This window comes from Gopherus evgoodei, chromosome 1, assembly GCF_007399415.2.
Source record: "Gopherus evgoodei ecotype Sinaloan lineage chromosome 1, rGopEvg1_v1.p, whole genome shotgun sequence".
In the NCBI taxonomy this organism is placed as follows: domain Eukaryota; kingdom Metazoa; phylum Chordata; order Testudines; family Testudinidae; genus Gopherus; species Gopherus evgoodei.
The window spans coordinates 313314531-313333328 of record NC_044322.1 but is presented as its reverse complement, the minus strand read 5'-3'; the positions used below and the strand labels follow the sequence as shown (position 1 = coordinate 313333328).

Sequence of the window (18798 nt, the reverse complement as noted above, 5' to 3'; positions counted from 1 at the left end):
CCAGTACCTCCAGTGCGGTCCATGCTGGAGCTCTTTTTCTATTCTCAGAAGACTGCATTGTTACCTGTGCTGATGAGTTCTGCGTGGTCACCTGTGCTGGTGAGCTCTCCACGCTGGCCAAACAGGAAATGAAATTCAAAAGTTCGTAGGGCTTTTCCTGTCTACCTGGCCAGTGCATCTGAGTTCAGATCGCTTTCCAGAGCGGTCACAATGGTGCACTGTGGAATACCGCCCGGAGGCCAGTACGGTCGATTTGCAGCCACACTAACCCTAATCTGACATGGCAATACCGATTTCAGCACTACTCCTCTCATCGGGGAGGAGTACAGAAACCGGTTTAAAGAGCCCTTTATATTGATATTAAGGGCCTCGTTGTGTGGACGGGTGCACAGTTAAATTGGTTTAACGCTGCTAAATTCGGTTTAAACGCGTAGTGTAGACTAGGCCTTACTTCAGCCCTTTCTAGCATGAATAAGACTTGTGGGGTCAAGCTTAATTCAGACAATTGTAAGTCGCTGTGATGCTTTGAGGACCCATGCTTTGAGGACCCATGAAGCCTGCAGCTTGTGGTCTCCAGATCATAAAAAGATAGCAATAGGCTCAGTCTTCACTAAAAATGTAAATGTCAGTGTAGTTTGAACAAAAGACATGCACTTTTCTGCTTTACAATTATAGAAATATTTGAATATCTGCATGGTTTTATTATTTACAAAGAGACCAGATTAACTATATTAGAAAAGGAAGTCTTTTATGTATCCATAGAATAGATATACATGCAGTGGATGTGTGTATTTTTTCATGACGTCTTGCCACGTTACTTTAATTCTGCTCTAGAGGGATAATGTTCAGGCTGAAAAGTTGTTTCTTCTGATTTATTCTTTAGACTCCGCGGTCAGAGTGCCAAGGGAAGTGCCAGTTGCCTTTTTGGGGGAAATCTGGCTTCCTGCCCACTAGGACCTGAATTTATTTTGACAACCAACAGCATAAAAATTATAAAGCTTCCTTCAAGGATTAGTTTCTTTTAATCACTATCGTCTGGTTTTGAAACAATGAGCTATAAAGATGAATGACAACCGATTATTTCCCATTTTCTGAGACATTAATCCTACCCAAATTAAAATATTCTAGTTTTTGTACTCAGTTTTAATTTTCTGAGCGCTTTAGATTTTCACTATGCAGCCTTGACTTTTTTTCCCATAAGTTAGATCTGTGCAGTAGAAACTAAGTTTCTGAAAACAGAGGACTAAATTTCTACTGACTCAGTATAAAAATATTTGCAAATCCTTTAATTTTCAAGTATTTAGATACTAAAACTTGTTGGTCTCTTCATATTGTAATTTTATTTTTTGTGGTATGATTTCTAAAGTGGGGGAATAGAAAATTTGCAAACGTAATTTTATTTTGTGCCTTAAGGCAAATCTGCAAAATTCTTCAACTTTTAAAGTAAAATTTAAATGCATTTTCTTATGTAATCAAAATGTAAAATCAGTTTTATGGTACCTATTTGTGTTTCATCCACTGATATCTTAATTCTTGTACTTTAGTTTCCAGATATTAAAAGTTAGAGATGGAAAGTCATATTAGATTATCTGCAGGATTTCTTCCTACGGGAAACTTTCTAGACAGGTTTTTAAAAGTGACTATTCATTTGAGTACTTAATTTGGCTTGATTTTCAGAATGTACTGAGCACCATGGAGCACTTCACACTCCTTCAAGGGCTCTTAAGTTAGGCACCCAAAATCATTAGTCATTGGTATTTAACATATATCTTTCTCTTTCCGATTGTATCCTATTACTCCTCATTATAATTGTCAAACTACAAAATTCCTCTTCCTCCTTTGTATTAAAATCTTGCAGACTTATTATGTCCTGTCTTAGTTGTTGCATATTCAAACTGTATACATGTTTAGCTCTGCGTAAGACGTAACCAAACTACCATTCTCAGTGATGTTGCTTTAATATGTTTCAGGGGTTTAGGTAGCACTTCAGACTTTACGTAAACTAGAAGAACTTACTGGAAAGCCCATTCATGACTTTTTGACTACATTTGTGGTGTAAGCACAGGTAATTAGTATTCATATTATGGATTTTTATGTGATGAACTTAATAAAAATAAAAATAAGAAAAATCTTGTTTCTGAAAAATTGTTTTTTTCCCCAGGAAACTAACTCCATCATTATAAATGTAAGCTAGTTCTTTTGTTGAGGAATATTTTATTTTTTGGTAACCGGATGCAACTTTGTGAAGTTTGCTTTTGTATTTACAGCATAATTTAAGACCTAGGTTAAATGGCTATAATTTTTTGCCAAGTAGAATTGTAGGTGACACAAAGAATGCTCGTTTATTACCATGTGATTTCAATCTAATTTTATGTTGAGCCATCAAACTATGAGAGGAATTCATTTTGAAGGAATAGCTCTTTAAACACCTAGCTATCAAGATATTTGGTGTCCCATAAATACCGAAGAGGGGTATTGCAGGTTTTGAGCAATACCACAAAGAGTCAATAGAAAAACAATATAACAGATGCAATAATATTAATATGTTATGTACATACAGGCTTCTTTTCCTTGATATTTAGCAGGGTTTCTTGGGTCTTGCTATTTTGGAAGGGGGGTTGAAATCCACTATCTCTTTGACATCACATTCCAAGATGCTTAATAGACATAATTTTGTTGATGTGGTTCATAATTGTTATAAGGTTTGAGTGACTAAAAATGGGCACCTCAGTATAGCAGACAGTACTTGTTGATCCGATTCTATATTGTACAAACTAAAAATATGTAGGAAACTCAATTATGCCTAATAGAATTTACAATCTTTTTAAATAAGGGGATACTTTTTGCACAGAAAAATTATAAAGGATCTGTAACTGAATGATTGTGAGAGAATTGGCAAGGCTTGTCATGAATGTATTAATATGTCAGCACGGTATGTATTATGATTGTGTGTACATATTATTACCATGGCTGGATGTTCTTTTTAAACATGCTGTTTCTTTAATAAGTGAGTGTCATGGTAAATATACTTGTAATCTGGGTCTTTTTTTTTTAAAATAGTGTTTTAATTTTAGCTGTTTTCCTCCCTATGTCCAGGAAAAAGTCTTGCTACTTGCTGAGATTCTTTCCTGTATATCAGCAGGAGTGGGGCTCTAGGCAGCAGATGTCCAAAGTGCCTAAAGAGACAAGCCTGAAGATGTGCCAGTGAATTTGAGCTAGGAGAGAGGAAGCAGTTGTGCTCCTCCTCTGAGTTCTGGCAGCTTGTGGGAGGGGGCAGATAAGCAATTTCCTCTGCGAAAAGAGAGAACCTCACAGGATGAACAACATTACAGAGAAGTGCCGAGCTCCTATTCTTCCTCTTGTCCTATGCCAATCTGCTGTCCTGGCTGCTTGTTGCTACTCCTCTGGCAACCATTTGATCTGCCACCCACTTGAAGAGGATACAGCACCTATGTTTCCCTCCACCCCTTGTCTTATCTTCCCTCATAGAATTGGTTTTCCGTCAACCAGCCTCTTGATCTCCCCTTGTAGTGGTCTCCACTATAATCATCTCATTCTTGGGAGGTGATATTTCTCACCCAAGCTGCCATATTATGTTAGGGTGGGCACCAAAGCTTCTTTGCCCATCCATGCTGTACATCTTAAGTTACTGTTCAAACAGCAGTGTGTTTATTTTCAGGAGCTCCTGCTACTACCCCATGTATCAATTTAGAAAACAACCTCAAGAGGGGAGCTGATGCTTCCTCTAGAAAAAAAGAAAGGTTCCAAAACCATCTTAGTATAACAGTCTTTTAAAGGCCAAAACTGATCAATTAATCACCCTGGTGGTCACTTTTCAAAAGTAATGTCAAGCCAGTAACAATGTAATGCTGTTAAGGCTGAGTAAGTGGTATATTATAGGTTACAACACAATACAGCTTAGGTTACAAAACCGTATACTTCACTTTAAAAATTAAGTACCTCATTTCTCCTGCTTTATATATCTCTTCCAATGTAATATGTTCCCAGACTATGTTAGCAGGCATGATACTTGAAATATTGCAGTTTGACTTTCTATGAGGAAGTACTGAGTTGAATCATAAATATTAGAGAGAACTTCCAGATCTAATAGGCAGTTTCAAATAAGGCTATTAATTCATGTCTGATACTGTGACATCATAGCATAATTTTTGGAAGCCTCTTAACCCATCCCTACTTCACACACTCAGCCGACATCCCATTTACAAAATGAGAGAGGAAGGCTCCAATCATTTGGTCATTATTACAAACACCATCTTCACCCAACATCCTAGACATCTTATATACATGGAGATCAGCTGACTGCACAACAAAGAACCAAACAGACTATCCGTTAATATTGGGCCATGGGAGAGCAAGCGTCCAGTGGACAAAGACTTTCCCAAGTGCAGACTGCCATCTATCCATCTCCTCGCTGATCATTTCTTACCATGAGGACCCCACACCATTCATTCTATAATAACTTTCTCAAGATTATTTCCATCTCTACTCCTGATGTAACAAAGTACACAAGTTTGTTGCGCCTTTTGATTTCCATAACAGAGTCCATTTTTCTCCAGTAATATTTCTAACATCAGCATTCAGTTTTCTGTCCAAAGATATGCAAAAGTCTTTGCCAGAGCCACATCTTAAGGCTTCAGTTTTCTTCATGTAAGCAGCATTAGTTTTCCAGGATTCACATCCATAAATCGCTATGGATAGAATTAAGCTTTTCACCAATTGAATTTTCATGTAGTTTGAGATGCCAAGGGTTTTTTCCAGAATTTCTAAGGAAGGCCACGCCTGAGCGAACCATCCATCCCATCCCATCTTCTGTTTTCTTTGGAGCAGTCTCCTAGGTTGGATGTGTATGATCCCACGATAATACATTTAAATTAGTTCACTACCTCTACAGCTTGATTGTTAGTCAGGATGTAGGCTTGCATCTGTTGTTAATTGTGTCAATGTATGTGCCTTTTATTTTTTGCCTATTTGGGAATAGTCTATATACTTTACTAACTATTGTTACAGATCTCCACGTTTGTGCATTACATCAATGGGTTGCAGCAAAGGGCATTGTATCAGCATATCTGAGGTCAATTAAACAGTGTCCATCAATGGAAATCCCAGTTCCATTCCACTTCATCAAAACCTTCTAGAGCTTGTCTCATAATAATTCTGCATACATGTTGAAAAATTTGGAACAAAAAGCACTCAGTGGAAAACCACTTGCTGACACCCATTGCTGTTCACCAGGGTCTGTTGTTGATAGTGGAACTTGTGACAGTTCAGTGAGATGCTTTGGATTGCCCATATCTTCCGGTATCCTACACAGATGATCATGTTGGATTGTATCAAATGCTTTGGAGCAGTCAGTGAAAAACACAATCAATGGCTGATTATACTCCCTGGATATTTCAGTGTTATAATCAAATCGCAAATATCTGTCTCATGTGCCTTGTTCTTCTCTGAAACACTTGTGGTAGTGGTTCTACTTCTGTCATTCACCTGCCATGATCCTGAATGAAGTAGAGCAGGGGTTGGCAACCTTTCAGAAGTGGTGTGCCGAGTCTTCATTTATTCATTCTCATTCAAGGTTTTGCTTGCCAGTAATACATTTTAACGTTTTTAGAAGGTCTCTTTCTATAAGTCTAGAATATATAACTAAACTATTGTTGAATAGGTTTTCAAAATGTTTAAGAAGCTTCATTTTAAATTAAATTAAAATGCAGAGCTCCCCCACCCCCGGACCGGGGGTCAGGACCCGGGCAGTGTGAGTGCCACTGAAAATCAGCTCATGTGCCGCCTTCGGCATGCATGCCATAGGTTGCCTACCCTTGAAGTAGAGCATCACTTTTTACTCACAGGCAATATCAGGGAGATGGTACATTAGTTACTATACTCTTTCTGCCCTTTCCAAGGAAAGGAGATATAACAGATTCCCTTTGTGCAGTCATGCAGCCAATTTCAGGTCATCTATACATCGTTGCAAATTTTCCCCATGAGATCAAGACCTCTGTCACCAATCACTTTCAGCAATTCTACTGGTACACTATCTATTCTTGATGCTTTCCCTGGATTCATTTTCATAATAGCATTTATCACTTTCTCTTGCGGTATTGATGACTTCAGCTCTGTATTCTCATTTCTGTTACCCTGTATTGTAAGTGAGGCGTACAGATTACATAACAGTCTCTTCACCTGCATTTGATATCACCGTCAGTAAGAATCCAGCCATCATGATGATTTTTACACTAGATGGTGAGGAAAACTTTTTAGTAAGAAACATGACCACTGTGGACATACCTTTTATATTATTTCTCTCCTTATAATTCTCAAGTTCCTCACATTTTGCTCTGATGTATTCCCTCTTGTCTCATCTGATCTGCCTTTGAATTTGTCTGCTCAAATTTCTTTTATTTTATCCTGCATTCCTCAGTCTCCAAGCCACTTCCTTTCACCCTGCATGGCTTTTTTCCTATTCAAACACCTTCATCAACTATGGTGCAGTCTGACACTGACTTTTTTAAATGTGTTTTAGCAGATTCAAGTATGCTAGTTTTCATTTTATTCTTAAATTCATTGGGGTGGTTCTCCTCTTTCACTTGTGACAAAGACTGAAATCCATTCTATACAGAAGTCATGTAGTTTCTGTTGACTGTGGACAAACCCAGATGCATTGGAGGCACTAAAACTCTTATCTTGTTTGTACGTTATTTGATGCTAACAGTTTGATAGTCTGACCTGCAGTTTTCACTTGGGAAGGTCTTTGTCCATTGGATACTCAATCTCCCAATATTGTTTGATAGTCTGTTCGGTTCTTTGTTGTACTGTCAGCTAATCTCCATGTATATAAATGTTTAGGATGTTGAGTGAAGATGATGATTGTAATGACCAGATGATTGTAGCCTTCCTCTCTCATTTTGTAAACAAAGACTATTGTTCCCATTACTTCTTTATGACAGCATATAGCTCCAATTTTTGCTTTTAAGTTCCCAGTTACAAGGGTGATGTCTTTGCTTGGTGTTTTGAATGAGTGTCTCTTCAAACCATGTGTAGAACTTATGTATTGCGTCATCAGATGTTGTTGTTGGGTCATAAACCTGTATGATGGACATATTAACTGGCTTAGTTCAAAGGTGAATTGTAATGAGTCAATTGTTGATGGGTTTCCATCGAAGCTCACACTTGGATGTCTTCTCGGATAAGATAAATATAATTCCATATTCTGTTGCTTTCTTGGATCCTGAATAGTATGTGAAATGACCTCTACTATTTATCATCATGAAATGACCTCTACAATTCCATCATAGCTTTAAGATTCCACATACGGCTATCTTACATCTTTCCAAATCTTCGGTCACAATAGCGATCCTCTGGTCATATATACTTTACTCTGATGATTAGTTTATGAAAGTTCAGGTCATTCTTTACCTTTGAGCAAATATCAGGCACTGTATTTCCTGAAGCATTTGGGACACCACCGTAACTGCAGTCAGTACTCTTATATGGTCAGAACCTCTTTCCCAGTGTAATTTATCATGCCTTCTGGCCTGTGTGTGAGGGAGGTGTTCCTCACCATCGAGCACCACACATGGATCGTGTTACTGTGGAGATTATGGAAGAGGGGGGAAACGCATCAGGGCCCCCAAGGGTGCCCTGAGTGATCGCTACTTCCCACCACCCAACACAGATGTAATGAGGTTAAGTGGTGTCCGCATAAAGAAATTAAAACTACTGATTATTCCTCAAGAAAGGTTTTTAATGACTTATGGCTATAAATGCAACATAGACAGAATAGGAAAAAAAAAAAGTTGAAGACCAGCATTGAATAAGGATTAATATAAATGACAAATTATACTGAAGACAAGTACAAGTAATATTATGCATCAGGTACTTACTACTATTTTTAATACTGCAGCATTGATATAACCTGAGATGAAATTATTTCAACACTACCATTCTTAATACTGTAGTGTCAGTACAATTTGAGATTAAATCAGCTCGAGCATCCCAGACTTCTTTACTCCGTTACCTTATTCTGCATGCAACCAGATTTTCACTTTAAAACCTTATCCTGCCGAGAATACGTTACCCTTTAGTCAACTGCTCTTTGCACTGGCCAGGTACAGATAGTCGGTGCAATTCAGGTTTCCTTGGTTCAGGGGGTATATGTGAGCCTGACAAAGAGTGATCTCTTTTAGGTCAACACGCGCACAAACCCACCTGAGGCGCTATACATTTTATCTTATCTGCCCGCCGTGTTTTGAAGCAGGTCAACCAATCAGGTTAGGCCAAATCTTTAATGTGGTTAGCATTATCGTTTTGGCTGTATAATTTATGCTTGCGTATTTTCTTGTAGCCAATTGTTTTAAATATGGTTCAGCATAATGTGTTATCTGGTTGCAGTTCGTTTTGACCACAAGTCTTTTCCTTTTGCAAAGCTTGCTTTTTAAAGCTAATTTTACAAGGCTCGCTTTGTGAAGCTTCTTCTAGTTTTAGGCCTAACACTGACAATACTATTGTTCATTTCAAACTTGACAATACCTTTGTTCAAATTATACAGTTACCTTTGTTCTCCCAAGTTAGTTTTTGTGAGAGAAAATAGGAAAGGTGGTTTGCCATTGCCTTACCTGAGGTTACCTATTGGTTAAATCGTAATTGAATTCTCCTGCCTTTTAGATGTCATTTCCTCTATCGGCTGTTGCACTACACTTCCCACATGTTTGTCCATCCAAAGCCATTGGTGCTTCCTGAAACTTTGGCCAGTCGCAGGTGGTACCATCTACTGCCATTATGGTAGCAGGCTACGATACAGCCTGACCTGACCAGGCAGTATAGATAATATTAATTTGTGATTGCAGGATTTTTCCCTATTACATATTTTCTATTCCTCTGAGAAGTCTAGTTTTTAAATGACTCGAGCAATTGAGCTTTGACTGCTTCCTTTGCGGAGATTATTCTACCAATTAGACATTTTATAATAACTATCTCAGTTATATCTATGACTCTTTTTTGAGGGGGAGAGATATTGAGCCTAAATTTTCTTGTACCCAATCTAATCTAATTACTCCTAATTTATACCTTTTTGCCTCTCCTTAACAATTTTTCTCCCTCACCAGCATTGAAACTCTTCAGATATTACTAAATTTCCTCCCCACTACCTTAATTGCATATTAGTCAAATCAAAATCTGTCTCATAATTTTTTTTATAAAGGGAAATTATTAACACCCTGTCCCTGATACTGTGGCTCTACATATGAGCCCCCAATGGCATTGTTGAGAGTTTTGGGTAAGGTATGGGAAGGGGAGAAGAGGTTCAGTCATAATATCACATTGGCAGTCTATATCTAATCTGTGGTCCTGCATTTCTTTATTTATATGTATGCATTTTTTGACATTACTGCTGTCCAAATATTCCCCCTACACCCTTTTTTTTAATATCTGTAGTTTTACAATATTTTTCCTGAACTGCACCAATTTGAATCCAATTTTATTTTATACCTAGATTCCTAATGTCTGTACAGTATCTAGATTATTTCTGTCCTCACCTACATTTGCAGTATTGTCTTGTTTACTATAGTGTGAACTCTGCATCTGAATAGAGCTCAGCTTCATTTCAATACATCAAAACTTTTCTGTTGTGCTAGCTGCAAAGTGACTATAGATTGCAGTGCAAGTAACATTTCTTAGTAATGATAAGGAACGCTCCCTCGGTGTATTTGTGTTAACACAGTAGAACAAAAATTCCATGTTGGCATAGATGATGGCCCTGTCCTTAAAGCCACTGCTGTGATGCACTTGTCAGCATTGTCTCAAGTCCATTCTGTGGTATTCTGCAAGCATACTCTTCAAATATCATTGAACCTTTTTTCTCATCATTTCAGGGTCAGGCTATTTTAGTACACGCTACGTGGCACTATGAATGAATGGCTAACTGTAAATCAGTTGCAAATAAATACTGTGTATTACAAAGCACTCTAAACTTTTAATTTTTCAGAGCTTTCCTGGAATCTTTAAATGTTTATTTAATATCTTTACTGAACTGATGAGTTTGTTAGACATTCTGTATGTAAAAAGTGAAAAATAAACAGCATGATTTGATTTTAGGCTGTTACATATAGCCTAGATGTCACATATTAGGTTGCCTTCTCAAATCAAAAAAGGAAAGTAACTTGATATTTATATCGTATTTATTTTATGTAACTCTTTGCAGTAATAAATCAAAGTATATTTTATTGTTTCTTTGACAAAACTTTCTGTAATTTTATTGCTGAAAGTAAAAGCTGTCTCGATTAATTATGTCCCTCCAAACAAATTGCTGTAATCTGTGAACAAAATGAGCCTGTGACAAAAATGTCAATTCATACCTTTTAAAGGAAAATATTATAATATATGAATTATCATGGCTTCTGAAACTTATTATATTAAAATAAGTAATAGCATCATTGTGTTATCCCAAGTTACATTTCAAATTTTATTTTATTTTTTTCAGGTGCTATATTAGCATTTATGTTGGGGTTGTTCCATATCCCTCTGGATGAATGTGAAGAACTATATCACAAATTAGGATCGGATGTGTTTAAGCAGAATGTCATTTTTGGGACAATGAAAATGGGTTGGAACCATGCATTTTATGACAGTGATATCTGGGAAAAGATGCTCAAGTAAGTTAAAATGGACTTTAAATCATTTCTGAAAATCTGTGATCTCGTTGCTGCTTTAATTATAAGCAAAAATTTAAAAACACAGCTCTAAAAGGGCAGGTACATTATACCAGTATCTTTTGAAATAGCTGATTGTTTTCATTTAGACAAATATCTGAAAGCCTTTAATGCAATCATTCTTCTGTTTCCAGGGAGTAAAATGAGCTGTGATTTACAGCTTTCTGATTTTATGCCCGTATACTTTCCAACTTTGCTCATTCTGGTTCATTACATGTGTGCTACAAATATTGCTAGACACATGCTGTGCATTTTCCGTACAGGAAAAGTGCTAAAAGTGAAATAATAGGCTGTGTCCAGCACTCCACCTCCCTTTTTAAATGCTACATTATGAATCTTCCTACCTATTGCCGTTTTCTTTAGAAAGAAAAAAAAACACTTAAAAATGAGAGATGAATAACATTGATTATCTATCAAACAATAATGACAAGCTTCCATATGTAGATTTGCCAGTACATTTTAATCTTGATTTTTTCTGTACCCATTCTGTTTTGTTCCTTGCCTCTTTTGAGCAACTTTTATGTCGGCACCCAAGATTGGGTATTACAATATTATCTTCAGGTATTTACTGAAGCATTGAGTATTTGTTTAGAGGACATTCTAAAGCTGAGATGGACTCGAACTCCCTATTCACTTTCGCTGGCTGCTAAGTCCCTCGATGATGATAACTTTTCCTTGTAGAAAACTCAGCATTACATCTGTGTTAAGACAGTTGAGTATTTGTGAGTCAAGTTTGTCTCAAGCAGGCATCTGTAGATGGTAGAGTATATACGAGGTTGGCTGACACATTTGCTTACATAAAAAAATTGATGCTCTGGACCATATCTGCGCTACCAAATAATACCTACTGACCGCGAGTTTCCAACTGTACATAAAGTAGAAACAACTTGCTACCCAAACAGTAGTATAATGGAGAATTTGCCATATCGTGGTATTCTGAGAAGTCTGTCTTCCACACCATTGCTTTGAAAGCCACACAATATTGGAGGTCGCGTCTATTAGTAGAAAATTATACCTGAATTGCATCACTATCTGGAAGAAGATTGGGGCTGTAGTTGAATCCTTGAAAACAAATGCTGTTTTAACTCCACATTCAATATTTTAAAAAGATGAAATGTGGAGCAAACATTTTACAATAACTTCTTTCTTCTCCAGTCTTGCCTGAAGTGAAAAATATATGCATCTTCAGGGTTGGCCTTGAATTGGCATAAGATGCCTTTTTTGAGTGACAAAGTGTTAAAAGTCCAGTCTCTCACCAGCTTGTGATTTTTCTGTGGCTTTAGTGGTCCAACTCTTGCATATTTTCAGGTTTAGACAAGATGGAGTCAAGTGACTTGACCCACCTTGGGTTGGAGTATAGGATCACTGCAAGAGCTGCATGGTGGCACATTCTACATGGAAAGATATCACTTAAATAAGAGCTTTTAGTGATTGTCCATGTGCATTCCACTCTTAGTGTACACGCACAGTTGCCGGAAGTTTTCCCTCGGTGGTACCCATTGGAGTGGCTTGAGCGCCCTGTGCGGCTACATACTGCTGGCATTGGTATAAAAAGCCGAGCCAACCTAAAGCCCTCTCCGTTCCTTCTTACCACCTGTGATAGTCACTGGAACTGTTCTTCTTTCATTTGCAAGTTCTCTCAGTGGACTGTGTTCTCTTGTATTATAAATAGATAGTTATTAAGGTTATTATTATTTAGTTAGTTTTTTTTTTTTTTACCATCTCAAGGTTTCCATCATGGTGGTATCTGTTGCCAATGAGAAGGAAAGGCAGGGACATCAGGGCACAAGCCCCCAAAATCAAAAGACTCAAAGAAGTTAGACCTGTTTGATAGGAAAGTTCATTCTGCTGGGCGGTTGCAGCTCAGGATTGAAAACCAGCATGAACTTTTGGGCAGGTATGACTTTAATTTATGAGACTCCATGCTGAAATTTAAAGACATGCTCGCAGAAGATGCTAGGCAGGAGTTCTCCTTGCTAGTGGATGAGGGAAAACTGGTGATGAGGGCCTCCCTGCAAGCTGATCTAGACATGGCTGACTTGGGCACCTGGTCCATGGTTTCAGCAATGGCTGTGCATAGGAGCTCCTGAATACAGTCCATTAGGCTCCCACGGGAGGTCCAACGAGCTATGCAGGACCTGTCCTTCAAAGGATCCTTGCTCTTTTTGGAGCAGACTGATGCCAAGATCCATGGATTCAAGGACTTGAGGGCAACTGTACGCCCCAGCCCTTCCAGAAAGCACTTCAGGCCTTAGCAACTCCTATGGTTTTCTATTCCAGTTGTCCGAAAGGACCTGCAGAGAAAGAAGGCCTAGACCACCTCTTCCTTCGACCTCTGCTTCAATTTATGTCCCACCTACACATCCAAGGGGTTCTAAGTAAGTGTTGAGATGGCATGCATGAGGATGCCATACCAGTTCCCAGGATGCCAGACCCCATTTTTCCTTTGTTTCCCATTTTCTCAGTGCTTGGTCCCATATCACCATGGGCTGTTGGGTGCTGAGTGCTATAAAGTGCTCCAGTTTGTTTCTACTCCTGCCTCCCTGTCCCTCTTTCTCTCATGAAGAACTTCTGGTCCAGGATATTCAATCTTTCCTTCAGGTGGAAGCCATAGAGAAAGTTCCTGAGAATTTAAGAGGGAAGGGTTTCTGCTCCCATTATTTCTAATCCCAAAAGCCCAGGGAGATCTCAGATCTATTTTAGATCTGCATCATCTCAAAAGCTATCTCAAAAAGATAAAGTTTTGCTTGGCATCCATTATTCCCTCTGTGGAGACTGGTACACTAACCTTGGTTTAAGAGATGCCTACTTTCACAAAAAGTTCCTCAGAGTCATAGTGAAGCACTTGCATTACCCGATCACAATACTTCAGTTGCTTCAGTTTGGCTTACCTGCAGCTCCTCAGGTGTTCACAGAATGTATGACCATTGTAGCATCATTCCTCAAGAAACAAGGAGTGCAGATCTACCTTACTTGGACAACAAACTAGTCAAGGGCTAGTCCAAAACTCAGATTATATCCAGTGATCATTTTATTTAGTCAGACTTCAAGGCCTTAGGACTACTGATCAATGCAGCCAAGTCTATCGTTTGCTTTATACAGAGGATAGAATTTGTAGGGGCTGTTGGACACGACCCAGGTTAGAGCTTTTCTGCCAGAGTCCATATTCCAAGCTATTTGATCTCCCATGGCCAACCTCAAGACTCATCCAATCACAGTAGTCTGAAACTGAGAGACTTGTAGGACCCATGGATTTGTATACATATGTAGTACAACATACGAAGCCGCACATCAGACCCCTTCAGATGTGGCTGGACTCAGTGTACTTACCAAGTCATCTGCACTTGGGCACTGGGCTGACGGTGCCTTTGCAGGTTCTGATTTTGCTGAATTGGTGGTTGAATCCTCTCAGCGTTTGTGTGGGTGTTCTCTTTCTCTGCCCTCAGCCATCAATTACTCTGGTTTCAGATATTTTGGCTCCAGGGTGGGGAGCTCACCTGAGACCCCTCTGAACTCAGGATCTTTGGTCCTCAATGGAACTTGCTCTTCATATCAGTGTCAGAGAGCTCAAGGTGATTCATCTTTCCTGTCATGGTTTCCTACTTCTCATTGCAGGGAGAAACCTGTTTGTCTTTATAGATAACATGGCAGCAATGTTTTACTCAACAGGAAGGGAGGAACTCAATCGTCCCTTTTGTGTCAGAAAGAAATTCACCTGTAGGAATTTTGTATAGCCCATTCAATCAGTCTCGAGGCCTCATACCTTCCGGGGGCGCAGAACCAGGGTGGATAAAAATCAATGATTTAAAAAAAATAAAAATAAAAAATCAGAGTTTTTTTTATTTAAATTGGATTATTTTGATAATGCTTTTTGAGGAGAAAATCTATCCGAAGATAGTTTTAATTAAGATACATTATAGCTCGAAGATATCTCATCATGAAATAAGGATTATAAATTCTAATTCTATAGCATGAGACAATATATTCATGTAATATTTAAGAAAAGTTTTGTAAATGAGTTCCCACAGTTCATGGAGTAGGGACCCAATCTTATGGGATTCCAGGGGCTTTTGTGTAGATTGTTTAGGTTAATCTTTCTATCTATCCAATGGAACTCAGTGCTCAGTCTAGAAGATACCATCAGAGATGCTTAGTTTTGCAGTTCTCAAACTGTGGTTTTGTGTCTCCGGAGATAACATGCTTGTTAACAGCAAAAAAATTTTTAAATAAATATATAGAGGTGATAAATAACAGACCTCAATCCTATTGTCCCTCTGCAAATTTGTGTACATAGTCAATCCCTTATCTCTCTCTAAAAGGGCAACATTTCAAAAAGTCGAATGAATAGGATAGATCTGTAAAAGGAGAAGAAGTCTGGAGATGAATGTGAGAAGGGAGGGACAGGCAGTAGAAACAAAAGTGAAACTGTTTGAGCAGCATGTTCCAGAAGTCTTGAGGTCTTTCTGAGTGTGGCCTTCATTGATTTGAGATCTACCATGCCATTCTCTCGCGAGAAGGTAAAACCTATAATGACAGCAGGCTGCAAAAGAGACCCAGTTTGAGAATGTTTTAATGAAGTTCCTCTACCTGTGGGTAAGACAGGCATGCATGCAAAATGCAAACAGAGCAACAAAGAAATGCAAGGCCTGGTTGCCCGAATGAAACAAATCACTTTAAAAATGTATAGCATGTACCTTCTAAAAATGAAACCTACATCTATCTCTGAGTTGTGAAGAATATGTATTAAGGTTATAACAACCAACGAGAATGCATTTATGTAGAAATCCATGATTTAATTGAATCTTCCTGACTAATGATTTAAATCGGATCTACCCTGCACAGAACAAACTAGCAGATCACCTGAGCAGGTCTTTCTCCAGATACCGTGAGTGGTCTCTTCGTCCAGATATAGCCAGATACATTTTTCAGCAGGGTACTCCCCAAATTTACTTCATTATGAATAAATACAACAAAAAATGTCACCAATTCTGTTCCCTACCAGGCCACAGGACAGATTCCACCTCAGGTGCCTTCCTGTTACCCTGGATGGGAAAGCTTTATTTTGCTTTTCCCCCAATCCTACTCCCACATAGAGCACTACTAAAAATCAAGTGAGACCACTCCTGGGTTATAGCAATAGCCACAGAATAACCCTGCTAACACTGGCTCTCCATTCTACTGGATCTCTCAATGGAGACTCCAGTCTCACTTCGGTTGCACCCAGATTTGATCTCTCAGGACCACTGTTGGCTGCTGCACCTGACCCTGCAATCCCTTCATTTGATGTCTTGGAAGTTCCATGGCTAAATCCCAAAGAGCAGGCTTGCTTGGAGCAAGTCCACCAAGCCTTACTAGATATTAGAAATCCCTCCACCAGGGCTGCCTATCTGTCAAAATGAAAGCAGTTGTACATCTGGACTTGTCAAACCAGAGTCTCACTGATGCATTTATCCATCAAGGAAAAACTCGACTATCTGCTGAACCTGAAACAGTACAAACTTAGCAATTTTCCTCTATCATTGTTCACCTGGCAGCAAAATCAGCTTTCTGCCCTCACATGGACTGTTCTGTTTTTTTCTAATGACATGACAATTAGACTCCTTAAAGGCATGGAAAGATTGTACTCTCAACCCATTTCCCCTTGGGATTTGAACTTAGTTTTGTCTAAACTTATGGGATCCTCTAGCAGTGTGCTCCTTATTACACCTTTCCTGGAATGTGGTTTTCCTACTTCCAGAAGGGTCTCCCAACTGCACATCCTCACATACAAACCACTATACACAATATTCTTTAAAGATAAGGTGTATTTACACCCTCTTTCAAGGTTTCTCTTTAAAGTAGTTTCAGATTTTCATATCAATAAATTTACTTGCTTGTATTTTACCCAAAACTACATGCAAATAGGGATGAGCAATGGCTCCGCACACTGGATGTTAAACAAGCACTATTGTTCTACATAGACCAAACTGTTTTGTCAGTCCACTCAACTGTTCATGGTCATAGCAGACAGAAAGAAAGGTCTTACAGTCTCCACACAGAGAATTTAATCTTGGATAACTTCTTGTATCCTTTTGTGTTATAATCTTGCAGGTATCTCTCCTCCAGGCAAGCCGAATCACAAATATCCTCAATGGTATCCCTAGCGGAGATCCCTATCCATTTGCAAAGCAGCAACCTGGTCATCAATGCACACTTTCTCCTCCCATTTTGCCACCACTCAGTACTCAAGAGATGATGCTAAATTTGCTCAATCTGTAGTGCAGTCTTTGTGTAAATGAACTCCAATCCCTCCGCCTGTTTAACTTTTTGGGAATCACCAAGAGTGGAATGAACATGTGCAATCACTCAAAGAAGAAAAAACAGTTACTAACCTTTTGTAACTGTTGTTCTTCGAGATGTGTTGCACATGCCCCCATTCCATGAGCTGCCCTCCTACCCCTCTGCTTCGGAGTTTCCACAAGGAAGGAACTGAGGAGACTAGGGGGTCAACTGGACTCTTTGTGTCAATGCCAGCAGCGTGCACAGCAGCAGAAGTGATCAGGCCACCTTGACAGGTACCACTGAAGGAAAAGTTTCTGGTGACTGTGCGTGGGGCACACACAGGGCTGGCTCTACAGTTTTTGCCGCCCCAAGCAGCGCACTGAATTACTGCCGCGGGCAGTGGGGGCAGTCCGTGTGCCCTTAGGGAAGCAGGCTCATTTCCGCGACGGCGGCAATTCGGTGGCAGCTTCTATGTTTAGCTGTCCACAGTGGCTTCAGCTAAACATAGAAGCTGCTGCCGAATTGCCGCCGCCGCAGGAACATGCCTGCCACCCTAAGGGCACATGGACTGCCCCAGCTGCTGGTGGCGGCAATTCGGTGCTGCTGCTTGGGGGCAAAACAGGGACTGCCGCCCCTTACAGATTGCCGCCCAAACACCAGCTTGGAATGCTGGTGCCTGGAGCCGGCCCTGGGCACACACATGCACAAAGAGTGGAATAGACATGTGCAACACATCTCAAAGAACAAAAGTTACAAAAAGTTAGTAATCAACCATCTTATGCAAAATTGAGATAGGGAATCATTCTACTGAAATAGACTCCTACATTAAAATCCCTCATTAGCTGACTTCTGATATTGTCAGAAGTAACTGAAATATTATGTGGGAGTAAAGACCGTTAAAAAGCATAATGTAGAAGAGTGTTTCACTATTGAAGTAGAAGAGGAAATGGAGTTGGATAATCCTGCAAGTGAGACACCTTCAGCATCACCGTTATCCTCAAAACAGCCATGATGATATATTTAGTCATTGTTTCAGGCCTTTCAGTAGCTCTTCAACTTCATTCAGGAGTTTTCTTTGTCTTTGACATCCTGAAAATGGCGGACACCAATCTTTGAATATGCTATAATATCATAGTGTAAAGGCAAAGAGAGGTACTCGATAAGAAAGTTTTGTCCTCCTTTTATGCCAACCACACCTGCAGTGTATGATAAAATAAATAATTAGAGCTGTTTGTTTTGGATATTCTCCTGCAGACAGCTTTAAACTCTCAGGTCCACTAGTAGGTCTGCAAATGAAGAAACACAGTATTAAAAAACGAAACACAAGTCCAATGTAAAATGGTTGGTTGAATATGAAGAATGATACGATAATGGTGACAAGCACCTATTCAGGAAAAATGCATTCCTATTTAGTTATAGTTTCCCTTTCTGAAAGGAAAATCACAGAACTCTTGTGTCCAGGTGTCTGAAGATGCTATCCAAGAATTCAGAGAAAGGAGTGGGACTAAAAAATCTTTGTCATTTGGTCAGACAACAAAAAAGAAAAAGACGAGAACTTTCTCTTGTGCAGTTATCTGATATATTTGTCCAATCCTATTTAAACCCCATTTATAAAGAAGTAGCATCTAACACAGTCCAGTGCACACTTTTAAATTTCAAAAATTCTTCCACATCCACCTTCAGTGTTAGAGGGTTGAAAAAGAATGATTGAGTTTCAGCTTCCCAATTATGCTCAACAGAGTCTTCTCAGGAAAATTGTCTCCATGTTTGCATCCGTTTGCCCTAAATATGAAACTTTTACTGAGCTCAAGGAGGA

At 39.1% G+C, this 18798-nt stretch overlaps 1 protein-coding gene across 1 annotated transcript in view; it reads left to right on the top strand.

The window, feature by feature from the left end:
• PNPLA8 (patatin like phospholipase domain containing 8) overlaps positions 1 to 18798 on the top strand; it is a 73579-nt gene that overhangs the window by 14018 nt on the left and 40763 nt on the right. Inside the window, 3 exon segments of the mRNA XM_030549000.1 lie at positions 1979 to 2030; positions 2033 to 2065; positions 10493 to 10664. Of these exon segments, the coding sequence (XP_030404860.1) occupies positions 1979 to 2030; positions 2033 to 2065; positions 10493 to 10664 (257 nt within the window).